The 24,658-nt window shown below is 44.5% G+C and overlaps 1 protein-coding gene and 1 long non-coding RNA gene across 2 annotated transcripts; both read right to left on the reverse strand.

Moving 5' to 3' along the window:
- Nucleotides 1-2,000: 2,000 nt before the first annotated feature.
- Nucleotides 2,001-24,191, reverse strand: LOC140196936 (uncharacterized). The gene is made up of 3 exons (XR_011885834.1): nt 24,147-24,191; nt 5,133-5,198; nt 2,001-4,052 (listed from the first exon to the last, which is right to left on the reverse strand). It is a non-coding gene; the product is annotated as an uncharacterized lncRNA (long non-coding RNA).
- Nucleotides 5,687-24,135, reverse strand: LOC140196920 (uncharacterized). The gene is given in 2 exon segments (XM_072256865.1): nt 5,687-11,897; nt 23,591-24,135. A coding segment is annotated over 1 exon segment (2,229 nt). The 5' UTR covers nt 11,592-11,897; nt 23,591-24,135; the 3' UTR covers nt 5,687-9,362.
- Nucleotides 24,192-24,658: the final 467 nt, after the last annotated feature.

Genomic DNA, 24,658 nt, shown 5'->3' on the forward strand with positions numbered 1-24,658 from the left:
ACACTATAAAGAGTCGGGTGTTTTGATGAAAAAGTGTCAGATACGTTTCCAATGAGTAACCTAGGGATGCAATTACATGTTGAACAAATATAGTTAAAACAATTAGAAGCTGATTCGGAACGAAGTCGGTTAGAAGCTGCAAGTAAACAGAAGGAATTTAAAGGTAAAGGAGAAGATAAACAGAAGGAATTCGCAACTAGAGAAGCAGATAAAAAGAGAGAATTTGAGCTAGTGATGGAGAAATTAAAGATGGAGAAACAGTCCTCTGGTTCTAGGAAACAGTTTGTTGCTAGTCGGGGAGTTACATTGGCTCCTCCATTTAATAAAACAGAAGTGGATGAATATTTCCAACATTTTGAAACTGTTCCTCTGATTTCAGAGCAGCCGAAAGCGAAATGCCCACTGATGTTACAAAATGTAATTAAAGGTAAGGGACAGCAAGTTTATACAGCTTTTACTACTGAGCAAGCACTTGATTATGATATTGTGAAGCAGCATATACTGAAAGCGCATGAACTGGTGCCAGAAGCTTATAGAGAAAGATTCAGAAATTTGAAGAAATCCGTGGAAAAAAAAACTTACGTGGAATTTGCCTATGATAAATTTGTGTGTTTTGAGCGATGGGTTTCCTCTAAAAATGTGAATGGGGAGTATAATAAAATAAAAGAGTTGATTTTATTGGAGGAATTTAAAAGGAGCATCCCAGTTGAAGTAAGGACATACTTAACTGAGAGGGAGTCTGCTAAATTAGCAGATGAGTATGCTTTCATTCACAAGAATAAATTTCCTCCGGGTAGAACTTTTATAAGGAAAAATAGCACAGAGAGTCAAGGTAAACCAGAAATTAAATCAGATGCTAGTGAGAAAAGTAAGGATGAAGGGAAACATGTGAAGGAAAGACATTTTGGTCCTGTTTGTAATTATTGTAAGGAACCTGGTCACGTATTAGCTAACTGTTTCCAACTGAAGAAGAAGGAGAAGGAGGCAGTCCCAGATGCTTGTGTGCAACATATTGAAACACCTGTAAATCCACAGGGTTCGATTAAATACAAATGAAGGTTTGTCGGAGTCTGACCAAGTTAAGAGGGCATATGATCATTTTATAACCGAAGGATTTCTATCCTTGAAAGAGGGACCCACTTCAGTGCCAATAAATATCTTTAGGGATACTGGACCTTCTCAGTCACTTATGTTAGACAGTGTTCTAAAGTTTAGTGATGAGTCTGATATTGGTGAGGTAAACTATATACGAGGTGTTGGGAGTGCCCTAATGTCTGTACATTTGCATAAAGTAAACTTAAGGTCAGGGTTCGTTACAGGACCTATTAAAGTAGGACTACAACCCAGTTTACTAGTGAATGGTGTTTCTCTATTGTTAGGAAATGACTTAGCAGATGGAGAAGTTTTTCCTCAAGTGCATTTGACAATAAGGTTATGTTGTGGGTCAAGGTAAGTTAGCTTATGTTCAGGCAAAAGTTCGGGCAATTTTAGAGGTACCCGTTCCAACTGGTAAAAAGACACTCAGAAGATTCTTGCGAATGGTAGGATATTACCATAAATTCTGTACGAATTTTGCTGACATTGCCCTGCCGTTAATTACTCTCTTGAAGAAAAGTGAAAAGCTTGTTTGGAGAGAGCCTTGTCAGAAGACATTTGATAAATTGAATACTATTGTATGTCACAAACCTGTGCTCAGGTCACCTGACTTTGAAAAATCATTTTCATTAGCTGTAGATGCTAGTGATGACACTGCAGGAGCAGTGTTACTTCAAAGGGATGAGGGTGATGAAGTTGATCGTCCGGTAGCTTACTTTTTCTAAGAAATTTAATGCCCATCAAAGAAATTCTTCAACTATAGACAAGGAATTATTATCTCTTGTCTTGGCTTTACAACATATTGAAGTGTATGTTGGTACTACTCAGAAACCACTCATAGTTTATACCGATCATAATCCGTTAGTGTTTTTGAGTAAGATGAAAAACAAAATTAGAAGCTTACTAAATTGGAGTTTGATGTTACAGAAATATAAATTTTGATAAATCTTATTAAAGGTAAAGATACTATGATCGCTGATTGTCTATCTAGCTGTTAAATGTACAATGTAAATTTTTAACAAGGCCAAAAGTCCTCTAACTCTAAGCCCAAACACAAGTTCAAAAGACTAAAACCTAAGGATTCCTGCACGGACTCCCGTACTGCAAATAGAAATAAATGTACGCCCTCATCCCAATCATTTTATTTTCTACAGAATACATCCTAATCATAGTTTTGAGGGTAGAATGGAACCTCTCCAAGGCTCCTTGCGATTTTGGATGGTGTGCAGACGAGGTAATCTGTTTTGCTTCCAGATTATAAACTATCTGGTGGAACAATCCAGACATAAAATTACTTCCTCGATCAGGTTGTATTTCCTTAGGCAACCCAAAGTAAGTAAAGAATTTTATAAGAGCCTTTATTACAGTTTTAGCCGTTATATTCCTAAGTGGTATTGCCTCTGGAAACCTAGTCGCTGTGCACATGATGGTCAGCAAATATTGATGGCCAGTTTTGGTTTTTGGCAATGGGCCTACACAATCAATAATAATTTTTGAAAACGGTTCACCAAATGTGGGAATAGGCTGCAGTGGGGCCACTGGAGTAACTTGATTAGGTTTACCCACAATTTGACAAGTATGACAAGTTCGGCAAAATGTCGTCACATCTTCTCTTAAACTAGGCCAGTAAAAATGTTTAAAAATCTTGTTTGCAGTTTTCTTCACAACTTGATGGCCACCCACAGGCATACTATGAGCCAAAGTTAAAATGTCATTCCGATAAACTTTAGGAACTACTTCCTGGTGAAAACCCCAGGAATCGTAGGTGATCTCGACTTCCTCATTCATATTCCCTTCTCAAAATAATATCCTACTGGCACCTTCTCAATTCACTATCTGGAAGAGCTTGTTCCTTTAACTTCACTATCTCAGGGTCTCCCTCACGTGACGTTACCCATAGGCTCCCCGCATCTGCATCTGCTGTCACGTGCACAGCGCCTTACGTCACACACGCGCTGCTGTGATCGAGCTTGGTCAGTTTAATGGCTGAGCAACTAAGCACGGGTCCCCAACCCACTCCCACTGACAACGGAGCACTACTCCCAGCTGCGACTTGGACAACAAAAGAAGAATAGGGATGGCAAAAGACACCTTTACAAGAATGAAGAGTATACTGACCAATACTGAACTAGGCATGACAACCCGCCTCAGAGTACTGAAATGTTATGTTATATGGCTCAGAACGTTGGACAATATCTAGTGACATGAGGAAATGAATTGTAGCAGCAGAGATGTGGTTTTTGAGGAGGATGCAAAGAATATCATGGACGAAACGAATATCCAATGAGGATGTCATAAGCAGAGCAAACAAAAAAATAAATAATGTATGAGATCATGAAAAGGCAATGTAACTTCACTGGACATGTGATTAGGAAAGAGGAGTTAGAATGCATGGTAATTATGGGAAAGATTGAAGGGAAGAACATAGAATAGTACAGCACAGTAGAGGCCCTTCGGCCCACAATGTTGTGCCGACCCTCAGACCCTGCCTCCCATATAACTCCCCATCTTAAATTTCTAAGAAAGCAAGGCAAAGACAAATGATGATGGAGACAGCAGCCAGAGAATTGGAAATGAATGCCAATAAATTGATCCACTTGACCCGAAACAAAAGTGTGTGGGCCATGGCAGCCAAAACTCAAACTGGGCACAGCACCTGATGATGATGATGATGCTCCTCCCATTGCTGCAAGGCAACGTCGATCACTGGTTACACCCAGTAAGGTTATGCCACTCACTCCATCTATCTCTCATGCTCCCGCACCGAAATCCCTATTAGAGCGGAACAAACCTCAAAGTAGATGTCCCGTTTTTTTTTTAGTTATTTCCATTTTCCTCCGATGGAAGTTCGGAGCGTTTGTGAAGTGTCTCTTGCGGCCGGAGTCCGACGTACCGCAGGTAGGAGGAGACCACTCGGCACGTCATTTTGATTCCTGCTCCCCAGGAAGGGATCCCAGCTGAAGAAGGAGGGAAAGAAGGGCTTTTATTTAAAGTATAAAGATGGTGTGAGAGGTGGTGGACAGGATGTTTGTCCGGGTGGCGACAGGAGGAGCTCATCTGTGGATATGTCTGAGCCCACGGTGGTGGCGAGCAGAGATATTCACCACATTGGAGGCCAAACACCAGCAGACTGTTGACTTGCAAGCGGGCCGATGGTCTGGGGAAAGTGACATTTGTTTGGGCTTTGTTGAGATTGTACCTGGAATACGGTGTAAAATCCTGCCCCCTAAAGAACAAGCTTCCAGAGGAACTCAGTGGGTCGGGCAGCATCTGTGGAGGGAAATGGACAGTTAACATTTCAGGCCGAGACCCTCCCTCTGCTCTGAGAGTGGACAGGAAATAGTCAGAGAAAAGAGCTGAGGGGTGGGGATGGGGCAACAGCTGGGGAGTGAGAGGTGGATCCAGGTGAGGGGGAGGTGGGAAGGTGGAAATAGTAACAGAGGTGGAAGGTGAGTGGTTGGGTCAACACGGGGCTGCAAAAGATGGAAATTAATTCAATAGAGGATTAACAAAGAGGTTAGAGGGTATTTGTTATAGAGAGTGTAATGAAGATTCACCAGACTGATCCCTGGAGCGGTGGGGTCATCATATGAGGAAAGATCAAATGGGATAACTCTTTCATTTAGAGAATTGAGGACTGAGAGGTGAACACATTGTAATGCACATCATTACCGGTTGAACCAGGGATCCCAGTCTCTGAAAAAGGGAGTGGACTGTCCGGGACTGAGATGAGGGGAAATGTCTCCACTCCAAAGGTGGTGAATGTCTGTAAATCCCACCACAGCCGGCGGTGAAACCTCAGCGATCGTCCTCACATAGAACAGAGGTCAGCAGATGTGTGGAGACCGAAGGGATCGAGGAAATGAGGATCAGGCAAAAACATGTGGCTGAGATGGGAGAGCAGCCGTCATCTTGTTGATGGTTTGAGGGGCCGAATGTTTCTCACTTGATGTTTCAGTGTTCCTGTCCAGTGAGGCCAGAGCAATGTGAATAGAAATTAGTGTTTATAAACATAGACTGATTTAAATGAAACTTACACATTTCCAGTTTGGGTCTGAAAGGTGTGTCGGACCGGGATGGGAATCGAGCCGTGACTCTGTAACCTGGAGGTGGAGGGAAAGGGACAGGGAAGATATGGAGGGAAAAAATAAAAATGTATCAAATGTAAATATGGAATAATGTGGGAAATGCAGCGGATGGGTCGGGCAGAGTGTTAGGGGCGAGGGGCAGAGTCACCGGTTCAGGTGGGAGACCCCTCAGCCGTCACCTGATCCTGTTTCCTGCAGATCTGCGGGTCACTGCTTTACATGTACGTGTAGCTTCATCTTTCGCCCATTCAGACAAGGCAGTGAGATCTGGATCTGTCCTCTCGTGGGTGGACAATATGTTTTTTTTTGCAATATTTTCAGCATGTTCTATTGCACTGTTTTTACCTGCTGAAGTGCAGCCAATGTATCTGGGTGTATGACCCATTTATGTGAGAATTTAGGCTTTTGTATTTATCTGAGCTTCTCATAAATATGTACCGTTTAGTTGAGCTTCACTCCAGAATTTCCAAAGCAACAACCCAGTCAGTCAAATAGTTCCACACAATTAAAATAGTTTATTACGTTTTTATTTTGTACTACTTATATAATTTAACTATTTAATATGTATATTCTTATTTCAAATCACAATTGTTAAAATCTATTGTTATGAATTAGGTTCTATTGCTGCCGCAGAGACAACGAATGTCATGACATGGGCCGGTGCTGTTAAACCTGATTGTGATATTGGTATGGGAGACCCACCACCGGTCACCTGATCCCGGTTACCGCAGTTCGTAATGTGAGTTTGAAGCCTTTTCCATTTATTTGCATTCCTCAGAAATGATAAGAGTTAGGTTTCCTTCTGTGGTTCCAGAGCAGAAGCTAAGTCTGTCTAATATGTCGTCACAATTAAAATGGGGAATTTGTTTATTATTATCATCATCATGTACTGAGCTACAGTGAAAATCTTGCCTGATGTACCATCCACACAGATCGATACATTACGACAGTACATTGAGCTGATATAGGACAAAACAATAACTGTAACAAAGCATTATGGCTGCACAGAGAAAGTGCAGTGCAGATAGACATATGTGCAGGGTCACGTGGAGTTACATTGTGAGGTCGAGACCATTTTATCGTATTGGAGACCATTCATTTGGTTTATAACCGCAAACAGGAAGCTGTCCTTGAGTCTGGTGGTACACGCTTTAAGGCTTTTGCCTCTCTTCCCCGATGGGGGAGCGGGTTTGCAGCAAGACTGTCCAGGTTGTGAAGATCTTTGAGTACATGGCCTGCTTTTCCGTGGCGGGGGAAGTGTAGGAAGAGTCCATGGTGGTGAGGCTTGTTTCCCTGATGTTCTCTGTTCCCCAAAGTTCTCTGCAGTTCATTGCAGTCATGGGCAGAGCAGTAGCCATACGAAGGCATGAAGTATCGACTAGAAGCTCAGAGACCTCAGCCTTCACCCTGCCTCGTGTAGCTAGACCCTGGACTTCCTGTCAGATCACCGGCAGGTGTTAAGAGTGGGCTCCCTCACCTCTGTCTCTTTGACCTTCAGCACACATACCCCACAGGGTTGTCTCCTTGGCCCCCTCCTTTACTCTCTGTGTACCCATAACTGTGTCGCTACCCACAGCTCAAATCCGCTAATTAAATTTGCTGATGACACTACATTGATTGGCCTAATCTCAAGGCTCGGTCCAAACAAACTTTTCACCCTTCAAAATACACAAACCTCTCATAAGCAAATTCCATACAAGTCTGGTTCACAGCTTTCCTCAAATTTCTAAACTTTTGCCTGTATGCTTCTGGGACCAGCTCGTAAGCTTTGAGCACAGCCTGTTTCACTATGTCATAATGGTAGGGCATTGAAGAATGCAGTAGTGCAGAGAGATCTAGGAATAATGGTGAATAGTTCCCTGAAGGTGGAATCTCATGTGGATAAAGTGGTGAAGAAAGCTTTTGGTATGCTGGCCTTTATAAATCAGAGCATTGAGTATAGAAGTTGGGAGGTAATGTTGAAATTGTACAAAACTTAGGAACATAGAAAATAGGTGCAGGAGTAGGCCATTCAGCCCTTCGAGCCTGCACCGCCATTCAGTATGATCATGGCTGATTATCCAACTCAGAACCCTGTACCAGCCTTCCCCCCATACCCTCTGATCCCTTCAGCCACAAGGGCCATATCTAACTCCCTCCAAGGCATTGGTGAGGCCAAATTTGGAGTATTGTGTACAGTTTTGGTCACCGAATTATAGGAAAGATGTAGGAAAACCATAGGAAAATAGAGAGAGTACAGAGAAGATTTACCAGAATGTCACCTTGGTTTCATCACCTAAGTTACAGAGAAAGGTTGAAGTTGGATCTTTATTCTTTGGAACGTAGGAGGTTGAGGGGGGACTTGATAGAGGCATTTAAAATTATGAGGGGGATGGACAGAGTTGATGTGGATAGGCTTTTTCCATTGAGAGTGGGGGAGATCCAAACAAGAGGACATGAGTTGAGAGTTAAAGGGCAAAAGTTTAGGCATAACATGAGGGGGAACTTCTTTACTCAGAGCATGGTAGCTGTGTGGAACGAGCTTCCGGCAGAAGTGGTTGAGGCAGGATCGATGTTGTCATTTAAAGTTAAATTGGACAGCTATACGGACAGGAAAGGAATGGAGGGTTATGGGCTGAGTGCAAGTCAGTGGGACTAGGTGCGAGTAAGAGTTCAGCACGGATTAGAAGGATCGAGATGGCCTGTTTACGTGCTGTAATTGTTATATGGTTATATAATCAGCTGCTTCATCAACTGTCAAGCAGAATAGGTTTGCTGAGCCTTCCCCTTAATTACACTTTGAAAGAGAATAGGCCAACCCTCTTTTGGCTACTTTAAACTCTGAGCAACCTTCTCAAAATGCTAAAAGTATTTATCAACCTCTGCCTCGTCAAATGGAGGTACCAATTTAACTTCCCGACTGGCCTCAAACTTATCAGCAGAGTCTAACATTAAACCCCTTTGCTGCAATCTCTCTCTCTTTTCCTGCTCGAACAGCCTGTGTCTTTCTGCTTCCTCCCTCTGTTTTCCTACCTCTGGCCTTCCGCAGCCTCCATGTTTAATTTTTCTAACTTGTACGGGAGCTCAAGCTCACTAGGTTTACTTTCAGGAAACACCTCCAACTCCTCCACTTTAAACACATCCTCAGATACACATTGCTCAGCTATTATCCTCTGCATCTGTGCCCTCTTCATTGTCGATTTCACCTTAGTTAGTTTTAGCAATACTCAATAACTCAATCCTTCTGGTGTCCTCTAATGCCTCAGAGGTTGGCGCTTCCAGAGATCTATCAACCTCCATTGCTGCTGATTTTCCACACACAAATAAATCAAAAGGGATTTCCCCAATGAAATTGATAATTAATCAATCGATACGCTCCCAAATTTGTTCATATCCCAAAAGCAGATCCCAATTTTGTTACGAATCGTAACACTTTAGAAACAAACCAGCAGCAATAGACTACACCTGGAGTTTGGTTTTGAGGTTAAACCCACTACCTTTATTAGTACCTACTTAGAATATAGTAACTTAAGCAAAATAAACAAAAGTTAGCAGTGTTATGTGTATATATGTGTGTAAATATAACTCCCAGTCTATTGAGCTCGGGGGAATCAAGGCTTAGAATCTTGAGATGCTAAAATATGGAAGTTCAGTTCAACCACAGAATAGGTGATGAGAGAGAGATATTTGTAATCCAGTGTAAATGTCTGGAGAAGGCAATTATGTTGAATTCCACAGGTTCCACGGTGGGACAACGAGAGAATAATCACTGTAGATTTTATCCATTGTTGTTCCAAATCCACATACGAATTATCACCGAAAGTGACTTGTCACAAGGGGTATCGTCTTCAAGTGAATTACCACACCACACCCAGGCAAGGGTTAACACAGGATACGCCAAATCCGATCCACTCCTATGGCTCACACAAGGTGACAACCACACATTCGATGTATGCTGAATCGATAATTAACCCACCCTTGTGGGCATAGGAAAGTTCTAAACAGTGACCCTTGGCCACTAGTTCCCTTGTTTCAATCCTCCCATTTTTCCTCCTTCGTCTCCATCTGACTCTGAGTGTCTGTGTCCTTGGTTAAAACTGAACAAGCTGCAAGCAATGTAAACAAGCTGCAAGTCAGACTGATTCACCTTCTTAATCTCTGTCTTAAAATGAATGTCCACAGCAAATGAAACCAAGGGATTCATAACAACGGCCTTTCCCCACTGTGAACTGACTGGTGCGCCTGTAGTTGGGATGACTGAGTGAATCCTTTCCCACATTCTGAGCAGGTGTACGGCTTTTCCCCAGTGTGAACTCGCTGATGACTCTGTAGGTGGGATGACTGAGTGAATCCCTTCCCACAGACTGAGCAGGTGAACGGCTTCTCCCCAGTGTGAACTCGATGGTGTCTCTGTAGGGTGGAAGAGTGAGTGAATCTCTTCTCACAGACTGAGCAGGTGAACGGCTTCTCCCCGGTGTGAACTCGCTGGTGTCTCTGTAGATGGGATGACTGAGTGAATCTCTTCCCACAGTCTGAGCAGGTGAATGGCCTCTCTCCAGTGTGAACTCGCTGATGTACCTTCAGTGTAGATGAGCAACTGAATCTCCTCCCACAGTCTGAGCAGGTGAATGGCTTCTCCCCAGTGTGAACTCGCTGATGACTCTGTAGGTGGGATGACAGTGTGAATCCCTTCCCACATTCTAAGCAGGTGAACGGCTTCTCCCCAGTGTGAACTCGCTGATGACTCTGTAGGTGTGATGACTGAGTGAATCCCTTCCCACAGACTGAGCAGGTGAACGGCTTCTCCCCAGTGTGAACTCGCTGGTGTCTCTGTAGGGCGGAAGAGTCAGTGAATCTCTTCTCACAGACTGAGCAGGTGAACGGCTTCTCCCCGGTGTGGACTCGCTGGTGTGTCAGTAGTTTAGATGACAAAGTGAATCCCTTCCCACAGTCTGAGCAGGTGAACGGCCGCTCCCCGGTGTGAACTCGCTGGTGAGCCATTAGGCTAGATGAAAAAGTGAATGCCTTCCCACAGTCTGAGCAGGTGAACGGCTTCTCCCCAGTGTGAACTCGCTGATGACTCTGCAGGTTGGATGACTGAGTGAATCTCTTCCCACAGACTGAGCAGGTGAATGGCTTCTCCCCAGTGTGAACTCGCTGGTGACTCTGTAGGGTGGATGAATCAGTGAATCTCATCCCACAGACAGAGCAGGTGAACGGCTTCTCCCCAGTGTGAACTCGATGGTGTCCCTGCAGGGTGGAAGAGTGAGTGAATCTCTTCTCACAGACTGAGCAGGTGAACGGCTTCTCCCCGGTGTGAACTCGCTGATGACTCTGTAGGGTGGAAGAGTGAGTGAATCTCTTCTCACAGACTGAGCAGATGAATGGCTTCTCCCCAGTGTGAACTCGCTGGTGTCTCTGTAGTTGGGATGACAGTGTGAATCCCTTCCCACATTCTGAGCAGGTGAACGGCTTTTCCCCAGTGTGAACTCGCTGATGACTCTGCAGGTTGGATGACTGAGTGAATCTTTTCCCACATTCTGAGCAGGAGAACGGCTTCTCCCCAGTGTGAACTCGCTTGTGTCTCTGTAGGGTGGAAGAGTGAGTGAATCTCTTCTCACAGACTGAGCAGGTGAACGGCTTCTCCCCGGTGTGAATTCGCTGGTGTGTCAGTAGTTTAGATGACAAAGTGAATCCCTTCCCACAGTCTGAGCAGGTGAATGGCCGCTCCCCGGTGTGAACTCGCTGGTGAGCCATTAGGTCAGATGACTGAGTGAATGCCTTCCCACAGTCTGAGCAGGTGAACGGCTTCTCCCCAGTGTGAACTCGCTGATGACTCTGCAGGTTGGATGACTGAGTGAATCTTTTCCCACAGACTGAGCAGGTGAATGGCTTCTCCCCAGTGTGAACTCGCTGGTGACTCTGTAGGGTGGATGAATCAGTGAATCTCATCCCACAGACGGAGCAGGTAAATGGCTTCTCCCCAGTGTGAACTCGATGGTGTCTCTGTAGGGTTGAAGGGTGAGTGAATTTTTTCCCACAGACAGAGCAGGTGAACAGCTTCTCCCCCGTATGAACTCGCCGGTGTGTCAGTAGTTGAGATGACAAAGTGAATCCCTTCCCACAGTCTGAGCAGGTGAACAGCCGCTCCCCGGTGTGAACTCGCTGGTGAGCCATTAGGCTGGATGAAAAAGTGAATCCCTTCCGACAGTCAGAGCAGGTGAACGGCCTCTCCTCAGTGTGAACTCGCTGGTGACTCTGTAGGGTGGATTACAGTGTGAATCCTTTCCCACTGGCTGAGCAGGTGAATAGCTTCTCCCCAGTGTGAACTCGCTGGTGTCTCAGTAGGTCAGATGACAAAGTGAATCCCTTCCCACAGTCCGAGCAGGTGAATGGCCTCTCTCCAGTGTGAACTGACTGGTGAGTCATTAGGTCCGATGACCAAGTGAATCCTTTCCCAGAAATTCAGCAGATGCCCAGCCTCTGACTGGTGTGTCTATAGGTGGAATGACCGACCGAATCCTTTTTCACACACAGAACAGATGACTGGCCTTGCCAGTGTGAACTTACTGATATTCCTTCAACTGAGATGACCCTGAATTCATTCCCACAGTTTGTGCAGGAAGGATGGTCGACTGAATCCCTTGCTCCACTTCTTAAATATCTAGACAGAGACAGCAAAACTGGCGTGCCGTGTTTGAGATGCCTGGAGACAAATTCCTTCTCGTTTTTAACCTGTAAAAAGATTTACAAAATCTATCAATGGGTGTAGGACAACATTTCAGATGAGATTACTTGAGTTGCCAAGGTTTGATCTAGTATCACTGTTACAGTGAAGTTCAACCCAAGTTGAAGAGAGAAATTATCTTCTAACTGGGCACAGTACTGGCATCTAGAATGACCGTCAATTCCCTGATGCCCTTCCTGCCTCTATAAGAATGGGGCATTTCTGCCATCTCCAATTTGTGCCTTGGCTCAGTTTGACTCTCTCCATTGGTATTATTCCCTGTTCCTGTTGAGCTGCATGGGTGCCTGACCCCACAGTAACTGAAACATTCTCATGCAAATAGTTTTTCTTGACGTGCAGCTGGGATTTTCTTTTATGTATTATTAACTTGAAGTGCCACAGTTTAACGCCATATAAAAAATTTCTTCTGAGATGAATGGTTGGTCCGCACAGCTGTTTAAAGGACTTTGAGTGAATATTAGTATTATTTCAGGTTCTTGTCACACTTATAGAAAAATACAACACAGAAACAGGCCCTTTGGGCCATTTAGTTTGTGCTAAACTATTTAAACCGCCCACTCCGATACCCCTACCATCCAGGTACTTATACAAACCTCTTAAATGTTGAAATTGAGCTCGCATGCACCACTTGTGCTGGCTGCTCATTCCACACCCAGATGACCATCTGTGTGAAGCAGTTTCCCCTCATGTTCTCCTTAATGTTTCACCTTTCACCCTTAACCCATGGCCTCTGGTTGTAGTCCCACCCAATATCAGTGGAGAAAGCCAGCTTGCATTTACCCTATCTATGCTCCCCTATCACAATCAAATCTCCCCTCAGTCTTCTACATTTCAAGGAATAAAGTCCTAACCTGTTCAATCTTTCCTTATAACCCAAGTCCTCCAGACCTGGCAACATCCTTGTGAATTTTCTCTGAACTCTCGGAACCTCTTTTACATCTTTCCTGTAGGTAGGTGACCAAAACTGCACACAATACTCCAAATTAGGCCTCACCAATGTCTTCTACAAGTCAACATAACATCCATCTATTGTTGTCGGTACTTTTGGTTCATGAAGGCCAATGGGCTGAAATCTTTCTTTCTGTCTCTATCTAACTGTGATACCACTTTCAGTGAATTAAAAACTTGTATTCCCAGGTCCCTTTCTTCTACAACACACCTCCATGCCCAAACAGTCACTGTGAAAGACCTCCCTTGGTAGGTCATATCAAAGTGCAAAAACTCACCCTTGTCTGCATTAAATTCCATTTTCCATTTCTCAAACCGTTTTTCCAGCTGGTCCAGATTGCACTGCAAGCCATGATAGTCTTCCTCTCTGTTCACTACACCACTAATCTTGGTGTCATTCCACAAATTTGCTGATCCAGTTAACCACACTATCATCCAGATTACTGATATAGATGACAAACAACAACAGATCCGGCACTGATCCCTATGGCAACCACTAGTCACAGGCTCTGGTCAGAGAGGCAACCATCTGCTACCACACTCTGGCTTCTCCCAAAGCCAGTGTCTCATCCAATTTACTATCGCATCTTGAATGCTGAGTGACTGAACCTTCTTGACCAACCTCCCAGATGAGACTTTGTCAAGTGCTTTGCTGAAGTCCATGTAGACAACATCCACTGTCTTGCTTTCATCCATTTTCCTGATAACTTCCTCGAGAGACTCTGTAAGATTGGTTAGACATGACCTACCATGCACAAAGCCATGCTGCCTATCCTTAATCAGTCCACATCTATCCAAATATTTATATACCTGGTTCCTGCACACATGTTCCAATAACTTTCCCACTACTGATGTCAAACTCATCAATGTACAATTTCTTAGTTTATTTTTACAGCCTTTCTTGAACAGCGGAACAACATTGGCTGCCCTCCAATCCTCCAGTACCTCACCCGTCACTGAGGATGATTTAAGTATCTGTGCTTGTGCCCCGACAATTTCTGCACTTGTCTTCTGCAGAGTCCCAGGGAATAACTTGTCAGGCCCTGGGGATTTATCCATGGTAATTTGCCTTAAGACAGCAAACACCTCCACCTCTGTAATCTGTACAGGGTCCATAAAGTTGATGCTGCTTTGCCTCAATTCTACAGACTCTGTGTCCATCTCCTGAGTAAATAAGGATGCAAAAAAAAACTCCCACATCTATTTTGTCTCCTCATATGGACTACCATTCTGATCTTGCAGAGGATTAATTTTTTTCCCTTGCAATCTTTTCACTCTTAAACAGATCTGCAGAATCCTTGAGGATTGAAAATTATGAGGGGGATAGATAGAGTTGACATGGATAGGCTTTTTCCATTGAGAGTGCGGAAGAAGAGGACATGAATTGAGAGTTAAAGGGCAAAAGTTTAGGGGTAACATGAGGGGGAACTTCTTTACTCACAGAGTGGTAGCTGTGTGGAACGAGCTTCCAGCAGAAGTGGTTGAGGCAGGATCGATTTTGTCATTTAAATTTAAATTGGACAGCTATATGGACAAGAAAGGAATGGAGGGTTATGGGCTGAGTGCAGGTCGGTGGGACTAGGTGAGAGTAAGAGTTCGGCACGGACTAGAAGGGCCGAGATGGCCTGTTTCTGTGCTGTAATTGTTACCTGGTTATTTTCCTTCACCTTGTCTGCTGGGGCAACCTCATGCCTTCTTTTATTTCTTTCTTAAGTGTTCACTTGAATTTCCTGTACTTCATAAGTACCCCATTTGTTCTGATCTGCCCGTACCTAGTATGCACCTCCGATTTATTAATCTGGGAGATGAAAGCCAAAGGGGTGATAGAGCTGCATGGTGGGAGATGGGGGTAGGGAGGGTTAAACTAAAGTTGCAAGGGGAATGGGAGCCTGAATAACAGAACATATAGTGGAGGGGTTGTGGAGACAGATGTTGTTCAGACCTCAAAGTCAGGAATGAAAAAGTTGAGCATGGTGCAGTGAATATGCTGAGCCCTGTATATTTCAAAACAAGGAGCAGAGTAGGAAGGGTGGATGTGTTCAGGGCATGGATCAACACCTGGAATTCTGACACTAGGATCTGGCAACTGTGGACTGGGACAGGCTCTTTATGTCAAAGGTGTGCTTGGTAAATTGAGGCCTTCAAAGCGAAATTTTGAAAGTACAAAGCAGGTATGTGCCTGTCAGAAAAAAAGTTAAAGATAGAAACTGTCGTGAACCTTGGTTTTCAAGAGATATTGAGACCCTGGTGAAGCACAAAATGGAGTTGCAGAACAGGGATAGGCAGGTAGGTTCTTATGGAGTATAAGAAATGCAAGAGAACACATAAGAAATAAATCAGGATGGCTAAAAGAAAGCATGAGATACCCCTCGCAGAAAAGATAAAGGATAATCCTCAGGGATTCTGGATATAGATCAAGAGCAAAAGGATTGCAAGGCACAAAGCTGGTCCTCTGGAAGACCGGAATGGCAATCCACGTGTGGAACCAAAGCAGATCGGGGAGATCTTAAATATTTTTTTATCTCATTTACTCAGGAGATGAACACAGGGTCAATGAGAGTGTGGAAAAGCGGCATTAAAATCATGGACTTTTTTCATATTAAAGAAGAGGAGATATTTCCCTTCCTGAGGAAGATTAGAGTGGATAAATCCCAGGGCATGACAAGGTGCTTCCTCAGACCCCACGGGAGGCAAGTGCAAATATTGTTGGGGCCCTAGCAGAGATAATTAAATCATCTTTAGTGACAGGAGAGTTATCACAGGATTGTAGGATAGCCAAAGTTATTTCTCTGTTCAACAGAGAACAAAGAACATAGAAATCTACAGCATATTTCTATGTTCTTCAGCATATTTCTGTGTTCAGCAGATGTAGTGGCCATTACAGAGACTTGGCTGGCACCAGGGCAGGAATGCATTCTCAACATTCCTGGGTTTCCGTGCTTTAAGAAGAATAGAGAGGGGGGAAAAGGGGAGGAGGGGTGACATTACTGGTCAGGGATACTATTACAGCTACAGAAAGGGTGGGTAATGGAGCAGGATCCTCTTTTGAGTCAGTATGGGTAGAAGTCAGGAACAGGAAGGGAGGAGTCACTCTATTGGGGGTATTCCATAGGCCCCCTGGTAGCAGCAGAGATACAGAGGAGCAGATTGGGAGGCAGATTTTGGAAAGGTGCAAAAATAACAGGGTTGTTATAATGGGTGACTTTAACTTCCCTAATATTGATTGGCACCTGATTAGTTCCAAGGGTTTAGATGAGTCAGAGTTTGTAAAGTGTGACCAGGATGGATTCCTGTCACAGTATGTGGACAGGCTGATGAGGGGGAACGTCATACTAGATCTAGTACTAGGTAACGAACCGGGTCAGGTCACAGATCTCTCAGTGGGTGAGCATCTGGGGGACAGTGACCACCGCTCCCTGGCCTTTAGCATTATCATGGGAAAGGAAAGAATCAGAGAGGACAGGAAAATTTTGAATTGGGGAAGGGCAAATTATGAGGCTATAAGGCTAGAACTTGCGGCTGTGAATTGGGATGATGTCTTTTCAGGGAAATGTACTATGGACATGTAGTTGATGTTTAGAGATCTCTTGCAGGATGTTAAAGATAAATTTGTCCTGGTGAGGAAGATAAAGAATGGTAGGGTGAAGGAACCATGGGTGACAAGTGAGGTGGAAAATCTAGTCAGGTGGAAGGAGGCAGCATACACGAGGTTTAGGAAGCAAGGATTAGATGGGTCTATTGAGAAATATAGGGAAGCAAGAAAGAAGCTTAAGAAGGGGCTGAGAAGAGCAAGAAGGGGGCATGATAAGGCCTTGGCAAGTAGGGTAAATGAAAAACCCAAGGCATTCTTCAATTATGTGAAGAACAAAAGGATGACAGGAGTGAAGGTAGGACCAATTAGAGATAAAGGTGGGAAGATGTACCTGGAGGATATGGAAGTGAGCGAGGTCCTCAATGAATACATCTCTTCGGTATTCACCAATGACAGGGAACTTGATGGTGAGGACAATATGAGTGAGGTTGATGTTCTGGAGCATGTTGATATTAAGGCAGAGGAGGTGTTGGAGTTGTTAAAATACATTAGGACGGGTAAGTCCCCGGGGCCTAAGGAATTCCCCAGGCTGCTCCATGAAGCGAGGGAGGAGATTGCTGAGCCCCTGGATAGGATCTTTATGTCCTCGTTGTCCACGGGAATGGAACCCGAGGATTGGAGGAAGGCGAATATTGTCCCCTCGTTCAAAAAAGGTAATAGGGATAGTCCAAGTAATTATAGACCAATAAGCCTTACGTCTGTGGTGGGAAAGCTGTAAGAAAAGATTCTTACAGATAGGATCTATGGGCATTCAGAGAATCATGGTCTGAACAGGGACAGTCAGCATGGCTTTGTGAAGGGCAGATTGTGTCTAACAAGCCTGATAGAGTTCTTTGAGGAGGTGACCAGGCATATAGATGAGGATAGTGCAGTGGATGAGATCTACATGGATTTTAGTAAGGCATTTGACAAGGTTCCACACGGTAGGTTTATTCACAAAGTCAGAAGGCATGGGATCCAGGGAAGTTTGGCCAGGTGGATTCAGAATTGGCTTGCCTGCAGAAGGCACAGGGTCGTGGTGGAGGGAGTACATTCAGCCTGGAGGATTGTGACTAGTGATGTCCCACAGGGATCTGTTCTGGGACCTCTACTTTTCATGATTTTTATTAACGACCTGGATGTGGGGGTAGAGAGGTGGGTTGGCAAGTTTGCAGACGACACAAAAGTTGGTGGTGTTTTAGATAGTGTAGAGGATTGTCGAAGATTGCAGAGAGACATTGATAGGATGCAGAAGTGGGTTGAGAAGTGGCAGATGGAGTTCTACACTTTGGAAGGACAAAATCCAAGGCAGAGTACAAAGTAGGTGGCAGGGTACTTGGTAGTGTGGAGGAGCAGAGGGATCTGGGGGCACATGTCCACAGATCCCTGAAATTTGCCTCACAGGTAGATAGGGTAGTTAAGAAAGCTTATGGGGTGTTAGCTTTCATAAGTCGAGGGATAGAGTTTAATAGTCGCGATGTAATGATGCGCTATAAAACTCTGGTTAGGCCACAATTGGAGTACTGTGTCCAGTTCTGGTCGCCTCACTATAGGAAGAATGTGGAAGCATTGGAAAGGGTACAGAGGAGATTTACCGGGATGCTGCCTGGTTTAGAGAGTATGCATTATGATCAGAGATTAAGGGAGCTAGGGCTTTACTTGTTGGAGAGAAGAAGGATGAGAGGAGACATGATAGAGGTGTACAAGATAATAAGAGGAATAGATAAAGTGTATAGCCAGCGCCTCTTCCCCAGGACACCATTGCTCAATACAAGAGGACATGGCCTTAAGGTAAGGGGTGGGAAGTTCAAGGGGAATATTAGAGGAAGGTTTTTTACCCAGAGAGGGGTTGGTGCGTGGAATGCACTGCCTGAGTCAGTGGTGGAGGCAGATACACTTGTGAAGTTTAAGAGACTACTAGACAGGTATATGGAGGAATTTAAGGTGGGGGCTTATATGGGAGGGAGGGTTTGAGGGTCGGCACAACATTGTGGGCCGAAGGGCCTGTAATGTGATGTACTATTCTATGTTCTATATTCCACGCCATTCAGCCCACAATATTGTGCCAACCATGTAACTTACTGTAGAAACTGCCTAGAAATTCCATAGCGCATAGACCTCTATATTTTGCTTCAACTTCAACTTCCTCACAGACAGGACCCAGGCTGTAAAAATAGGGGACAAGCTCTCCTCTAAAATCACTCTGAGCACCGGTGCCCCACAAGGCTGAGTACTCAGCCCCCTGCTGTACTCACTGTACACCCATGATTGTATCGCCAAGTTTCCATCAAACTCAATATATAAGTTTGCTGATGACAAAACAATTGTAGGCCGTATCTCGGGTAATGATGAGTTTGAGTACAGAGAGGAAATTAAGAACCTGGTGGCATGGTGCGAAGATAATAACCTATCCCTCAATGTCAGCAAGAGAAGGGAATTGGTTGTTGACTTCAGAAGGAGTAGCGGACCGCACGACTCAATTTACATCGGTGGTGCGCAAGTGGAGCAGGTCAAAAGCTTTAAGTTCCTCGGGGTCAATATCACAAATGACCTGACTTGGTCCAACCAAGCAGAGTCCACTGCCAAAAAGGCCCACCAGTGCCTTTACTTCCTAAGGAAACTCTAGAAATTTGGCCTGTCCCCTAAAACCCTCACTAATTTTTATAGATGCACCATAAAAAGCATTCTTCTAGGGTGCATCACAACCTGGTATGGAAGTTGTCCTGTCCAAGACCGGAAGAAGCTGCAGAAGATCGTGAACACGGCGCAGCACATCACACAAACCAATCTTCCATCCTTGGACTCACTTTACACCGCACACTGTCAGAGCAGTGCTGCCAGGATAATCAAGGACACGACCCAGCCAGCCAACACACTTTTTGTCCCTCTTCCCTCTGGGAGAAGGCTCAGGAGCTTGAAGACTCATACAGCCAGATTTGGGTACAGCTTCTTTCCAACTCTGATCAGGATGGAGGCTCAACAGGCAGGGATATTCAATATTCAAGAGGGAGAGACATGAAAGAAAAGGAGGTGGGGTAGCATTGCTGGTTGGAGAGGAGATTAACGCAATAGAAAGGAAGGACATTAGCCGGAAGGATGTGGAATCGATATGGGTAGAGCTGCATAACACTAAGGGGCAGAAAACGCTGGCGAGAGTTGTGTGCAGGCCACCTAACAGTAGTAGTGAGGTTAGGGATGGTATTAAACAGGAAATTAGGAATGCGTGCAATAAAGGAACAGCAGTTATAACGGATGATTCCAATCTACATATAGATTGGGTGAACCAAATTGTTAAGGGTGCTGAGGAAAAGGATTTCTCGGAATGTATGCGGGATGGTTTTTTCAACCAACATGTCGAGGAACCAACTAGAGAGCAGGCTATTCTAGACTGGGTATTGAGCAATGAGGAAGGGTTAATTAGCAATCTTGTTGTGAGAGGCCCCTTGGGTAAGAGTGACCATAATATGGTGGAATTCTTCATTAAGATGGAGACTGACATAGTTAACTCAGTAACAAAGGTTCTGAACTTAAAGAAGGGTAACTTTGAAGGTATGAGACGTGAATTAGCTAAGATAGACTGGCAAATGTCACTTAAAGGGTTGATAAGCATTTAAAGATCGCATAGATGGACTACAACAATTGTTCATCCCAGTTTGGCAAAAGAATAAACAGGGAAGGTAGTGCACCCGTGGCTGACAAGGGAAATTAGGGATAGTATCAATTCCGAAGAAGAAGCATACAAATTAGCCAGAAAAAGTGGCTCACCTGAGGACTGGGAGAAATACAGGTCCAGCAGAGGAGGACAAAGGGCTTAATTAGGAAAGGGAAAAAAGATGATGAGAGAAAACTGGCAGGGAACATAAGAACTGACTGTAAAAGCTTTTATAGATACGTGAAAAGAAAAAGATTGGTTAAGACAAATGTAGGTCCCCTACAGACAGAAACAGGTGAATTGATTATGGGGAGCAAGGACATGGCAGACCAATTGAATAACTACTTTGGTTCTGTGTTCACTAAGGACGACATAAATAATCTTCCGGAAATTATAGGGGACAGCGGGTCCAGTGAGATGGAGGAACTGAGGGAAATACATGTTAGTAGGGAAGTAGTGTTAGGTAAATTGAAGGGATTAAAGGCAGACAAATCCCCAGGGCCAGATGGTCTGCATCCCAGAGTGCTTAAGGAAGTAGCCCAAGAAATAGTGGCTGCATTAGTGATAATTTTTCAAAACTCTTTAGATTCTGGCCTAGTTCCTGAGGATTGGAGGGTGGCTAATGTAACCCCACTTTTTAAAAAAAGGAGGGAGAGAGAAACCGGGGAATTATAGACCGGTTAGCCTAACATCGGTGGTGGGGAAAATGCTAGAGTCAGTTATCAAAGATGTGATAACAGCACATTTGGAAAGTGGTAAAATCATCGGACAGAGTCAGCATGGATTTGTGAAAGGAAAATCATGTCTGACGAATCTCATACAATTTTTTGAGGATTTAACTAGTAGAGTGGATAGCGGAGGACCAGTGGATGTGGTATATTTGGATTTTCAAAAGGCTTTTGACAAGGTACCACACAGGAAATTAGTGTGCAAACTTAAAGCACACGGTATTGGGGTAGGGTATTGATGTGGATAGAGAATTGGTTGGCAGACAGGAAGCAAAGAGTGGAAATAAACGGGACCTTTTCAGAATGGCAGGCTGTGACTGGTGGGGTACCGCAAGGCTCAGTGCTGGGACCCCAGTTGTTTACAATATATATTAATGACTTGGATGAGGGCATTAAATGCAGCATCTCCAAGTTTGCGGATGACACGAAGCTGGGGGACAGTGTTAGCTGTGAGGAGAATGCTAAGAGAATGCAGGGTGACTTGGATAGGTTAGGTGAGTGGGCAAATTCATGGCAGATGCAATTTAATGTGGATAAATGTGAGGTTATCCACTTTGATGGCAAAAACAGGAAAACAGATTATTATCTGAATAACAACACACATCAAAGTTGCTGGTGAACGCATCAGGCCAGGCAGCATCTGTAGAAAGAGGTGCGGTCGACGTTTCAGGCCGAGACCCTTCGTCAGGGCTAACTGAAGGAAGAGTGAGTAAGGGATTTGAAAGTTGGAGGGGGATCCAAAATGATAGGAGAAGACAGGAGGGGGAGGGATGGAGCCAAGAGCTGGACAGGTGATTGGCAAAAGGGGATACGAGAGGATCATGGGACAGGAGGTCCGGGAAGAAAGACAAGGGGGGGGGGTGGACCCAGAGGATGGGCAAGAGGTATATTCAGAGGGACAGAGGGAGAAAAAGGAGAGTGAGAGAAAGAATGTGTGCATAAAAATAAGTAACAGATGGGGTACGAGGGGTGCAAAAGGGGATACGAGAGGATCATCTTCCTTCAGTTAGTTCTGACGAAGGGTCTCTGCCTGAAACGTCGACTGCACCTCTTCCTACAGATGCTGCCTGGCCTGCTGCGTTCACCAGCAACTTTGACGTGTGTTGCTTGAATTTCCAGCATCTGCAGAATTCCTGTTGTTTGCGTTATTATCTGAATGGTGGCCGATTAGGAAAAGGGGAGGTGCAACGAGACTTGGGTGTCATTATACACCAGTCATTGAAAGTGGGCATGCAGGTACAGCAGGCGCTGAAAAAGGCGAATGGTATGCTGGCATTCATAGCAAGAGGATTCGAGGACAGGAGCAGGGAGGTACTACTGCAGTTGTACAAGGCCTTGGTGAGACCACACCTGGAGTATAGTGTGTAGTTTTGGTCCCCTAATCTGAGGAAAGACATCCTTGCCATAGAGGGAGTATAAAGAAGGTTCACCAGATTGATTCCTAGGATGGCAGGACTTTCATATGATGAAAGACTGGATCAACTAGGTTTATACTCACTGGAATTTAGAAGATTGAGGGGGGGATCATATTGAAACGTATAAAATCCTAAAGGGATTGGACAGGCTAGATGCAGGAAGATTGTTCCCAATGTTGGGAAAGTCCAGAACGAGGGGTCACAGTTTGAGGAGAAAGGGGAAGCCTTTTAGGACCGAGATTCGGAAAAACTTCTTCACACAGAGTCGTAAATCTCTGGAATTCTCTGCCACAGGAAACAGTTGAAACCAGTTCATTGGCTATATTTAAGAGGGAGTTAGATATGGCCCTTGTAGCTAAAGGGATCAGGGGGTATGGAGGAAAGGCTGGTAGAGGGTTCTGAGTTGGATGATCAGCCATGATCATACTGAATGGTGGTGCAGGCTCGAAGGGCCGAATGGCCTACTCCTGCACCTATTTTCTGTTTCTATGTTTCTCAGACTGCTGAACGGATCTTGACCCTGATCTAGGCTGTACCCTCCAAATATCCGGACCTGCCTCTTGGTTTTTTTTTTGCACTACCTTACTTTCCATTTTTCTATTTTCTATTTATGATTTATAATTTAAAATTTTAATATTTACTATCGATTTGTAATCCAGGGAGCGGGAAGCGCAGAATCAAATATCGCTGTGATGATCGTATGTTCTAGTATCAATTGTTTGGTGACAATAAAGTATAAAGTATTCTCCTAAGCTCCAAGTACCTATCTAAGAGGCTGTTAAAAGAGCCTATTGTATCTGCCTCGACCACCGCTGCTGGCAGTGCATTCCATGCACCCACCACTCTCTGTGTAAAAAAACTTACCCCTGACATCCCCCTCCGTACCTATTTCTAAGCACCTTAAAAATATGCCCCTTGTGTTAGCCATTTCTGCCCTAGGAAAAGCCTCTGGCTATCCACACGATCAATGCCCCTCATCACCTTATACACCTAAAAAAGGCTCTAAGCATAAACAGGGAAATTAGACATTGCTTTGAGGATTTGTTGGAAGTATACAGAAGTATGAGGGTACAGATAGGGTAAATGCAAGCAGTTTTTTTCCACTGATATTGGGTGGGACGACAACCAGAGGTCATGGGTAAGAGACTTCCCCATTTATACAACACAATACAAGCCCTTCGGCCCACAATGCTGTGCCGAACATTACTTCCTTTAGAAATTACCTAGCGTCCCCCATAGCCCTCTATTTTTCTACGCGCCATGTACCTATTCAGGAGCCTCTTTAAAAAAATCCTATTGTATCCGGCTTCATCACAGTCACCGGCAGCCCATTCCACGCACTCACCACCCTGCGTAAAAAACTTACCTCTTGTGGTGATATCACGTGTCAGGTCGTGACTGAACAGAGTTCCCAGCATACGCAGAAATGAAGAATGATCGAGAAGCATGGCAGTGTAAAACTTGGTTTTGTTGCTATTAAATAAAAGTTGAATTCTGCCAGAATATGGTTTGTTATTAGTAATCCACGGTATGTATAAAGAACACATCCCTGACATCTCCTTCGTACCTGCTTCCAAGCGCTCTCTACAGATTTTCTCGTTTGAAATTGGAGGTGGAACAAAGGTGATTTTCTCAACAGCTGATGTAAAAGATTTTGTTCCCTTTCTCCGAGTTCCCAATCCTTGCATTTAGACAGCTGGAGCTCAGCTCTGTCTGAGAGATCCATCGCTTCCCATTCCCTCATCAGCCGGTAGCTCCCTGGGGCCTGTGTACGGGTCGTGGGGCTGAGAGAGAGGGAAGAGAGCAGGACTGTCCCGGGATTGAGGGTCACGGTGTCCGGAGCTCACAACAATTGTCCCGTGTCCCTAAGTCGGTGTTCAAACCCCCTGCCCTTCTCCCTTACCCCGGAGAACCGCTCTTACCTCAACCGATTTCCAGAGGCCTATTGTGTGCTGCGCGCATGTGTGATATTCGGTAACGTCACAACCATGACGCCTGCGCATTTGATCGGTGCTTCGGCGACGGCGAAATTTTCAACGCAGGGTTTTACGGGTAATTAAGTTGCCATTAAAAGTTTCTGCAAGCACCTGCTCTATGTCCATACCTCAGATTTTTTTGTGTGTATCGAAAATTCAGCAGCTGTTTTAACGCAGAAATAGGCCCTCATAAACAATACACTTAATATAAACGTGTATCTAATGCCAAAGTACAATCCTGTTACAAATGTAGATATAAAACACGGGATATTCTGCATATGCTAGAAATACAGTACAGAGAGACACACACCCACAAAAAATGCTTTTATTTTTAAATCAAACCTTTTATTTCCAATCAAACTGTTTCAAAATGTTTCTGTTCTTTCATTTGTAGCCACATCCTGCCGGTCTGATTCCTCTTCCTACCCCTCCTTGTAAACTCTAGGTCCCATCTCTTT

Source organism: Mobula birostris, chromosome 4 (genome assembly GCF_030028105.1).
Source record: "Mobula birostris isolate sMobBir1 chromosome 4, sMobBir1.hap1, whole genome shotgun sequence".
Taxonomy (NCBI): Eukaryota; Metazoa; Chordata; class Chondrichthyes; order Myliobatiformes; family Myliobatidae; genus Mobula; species Mobula birostris.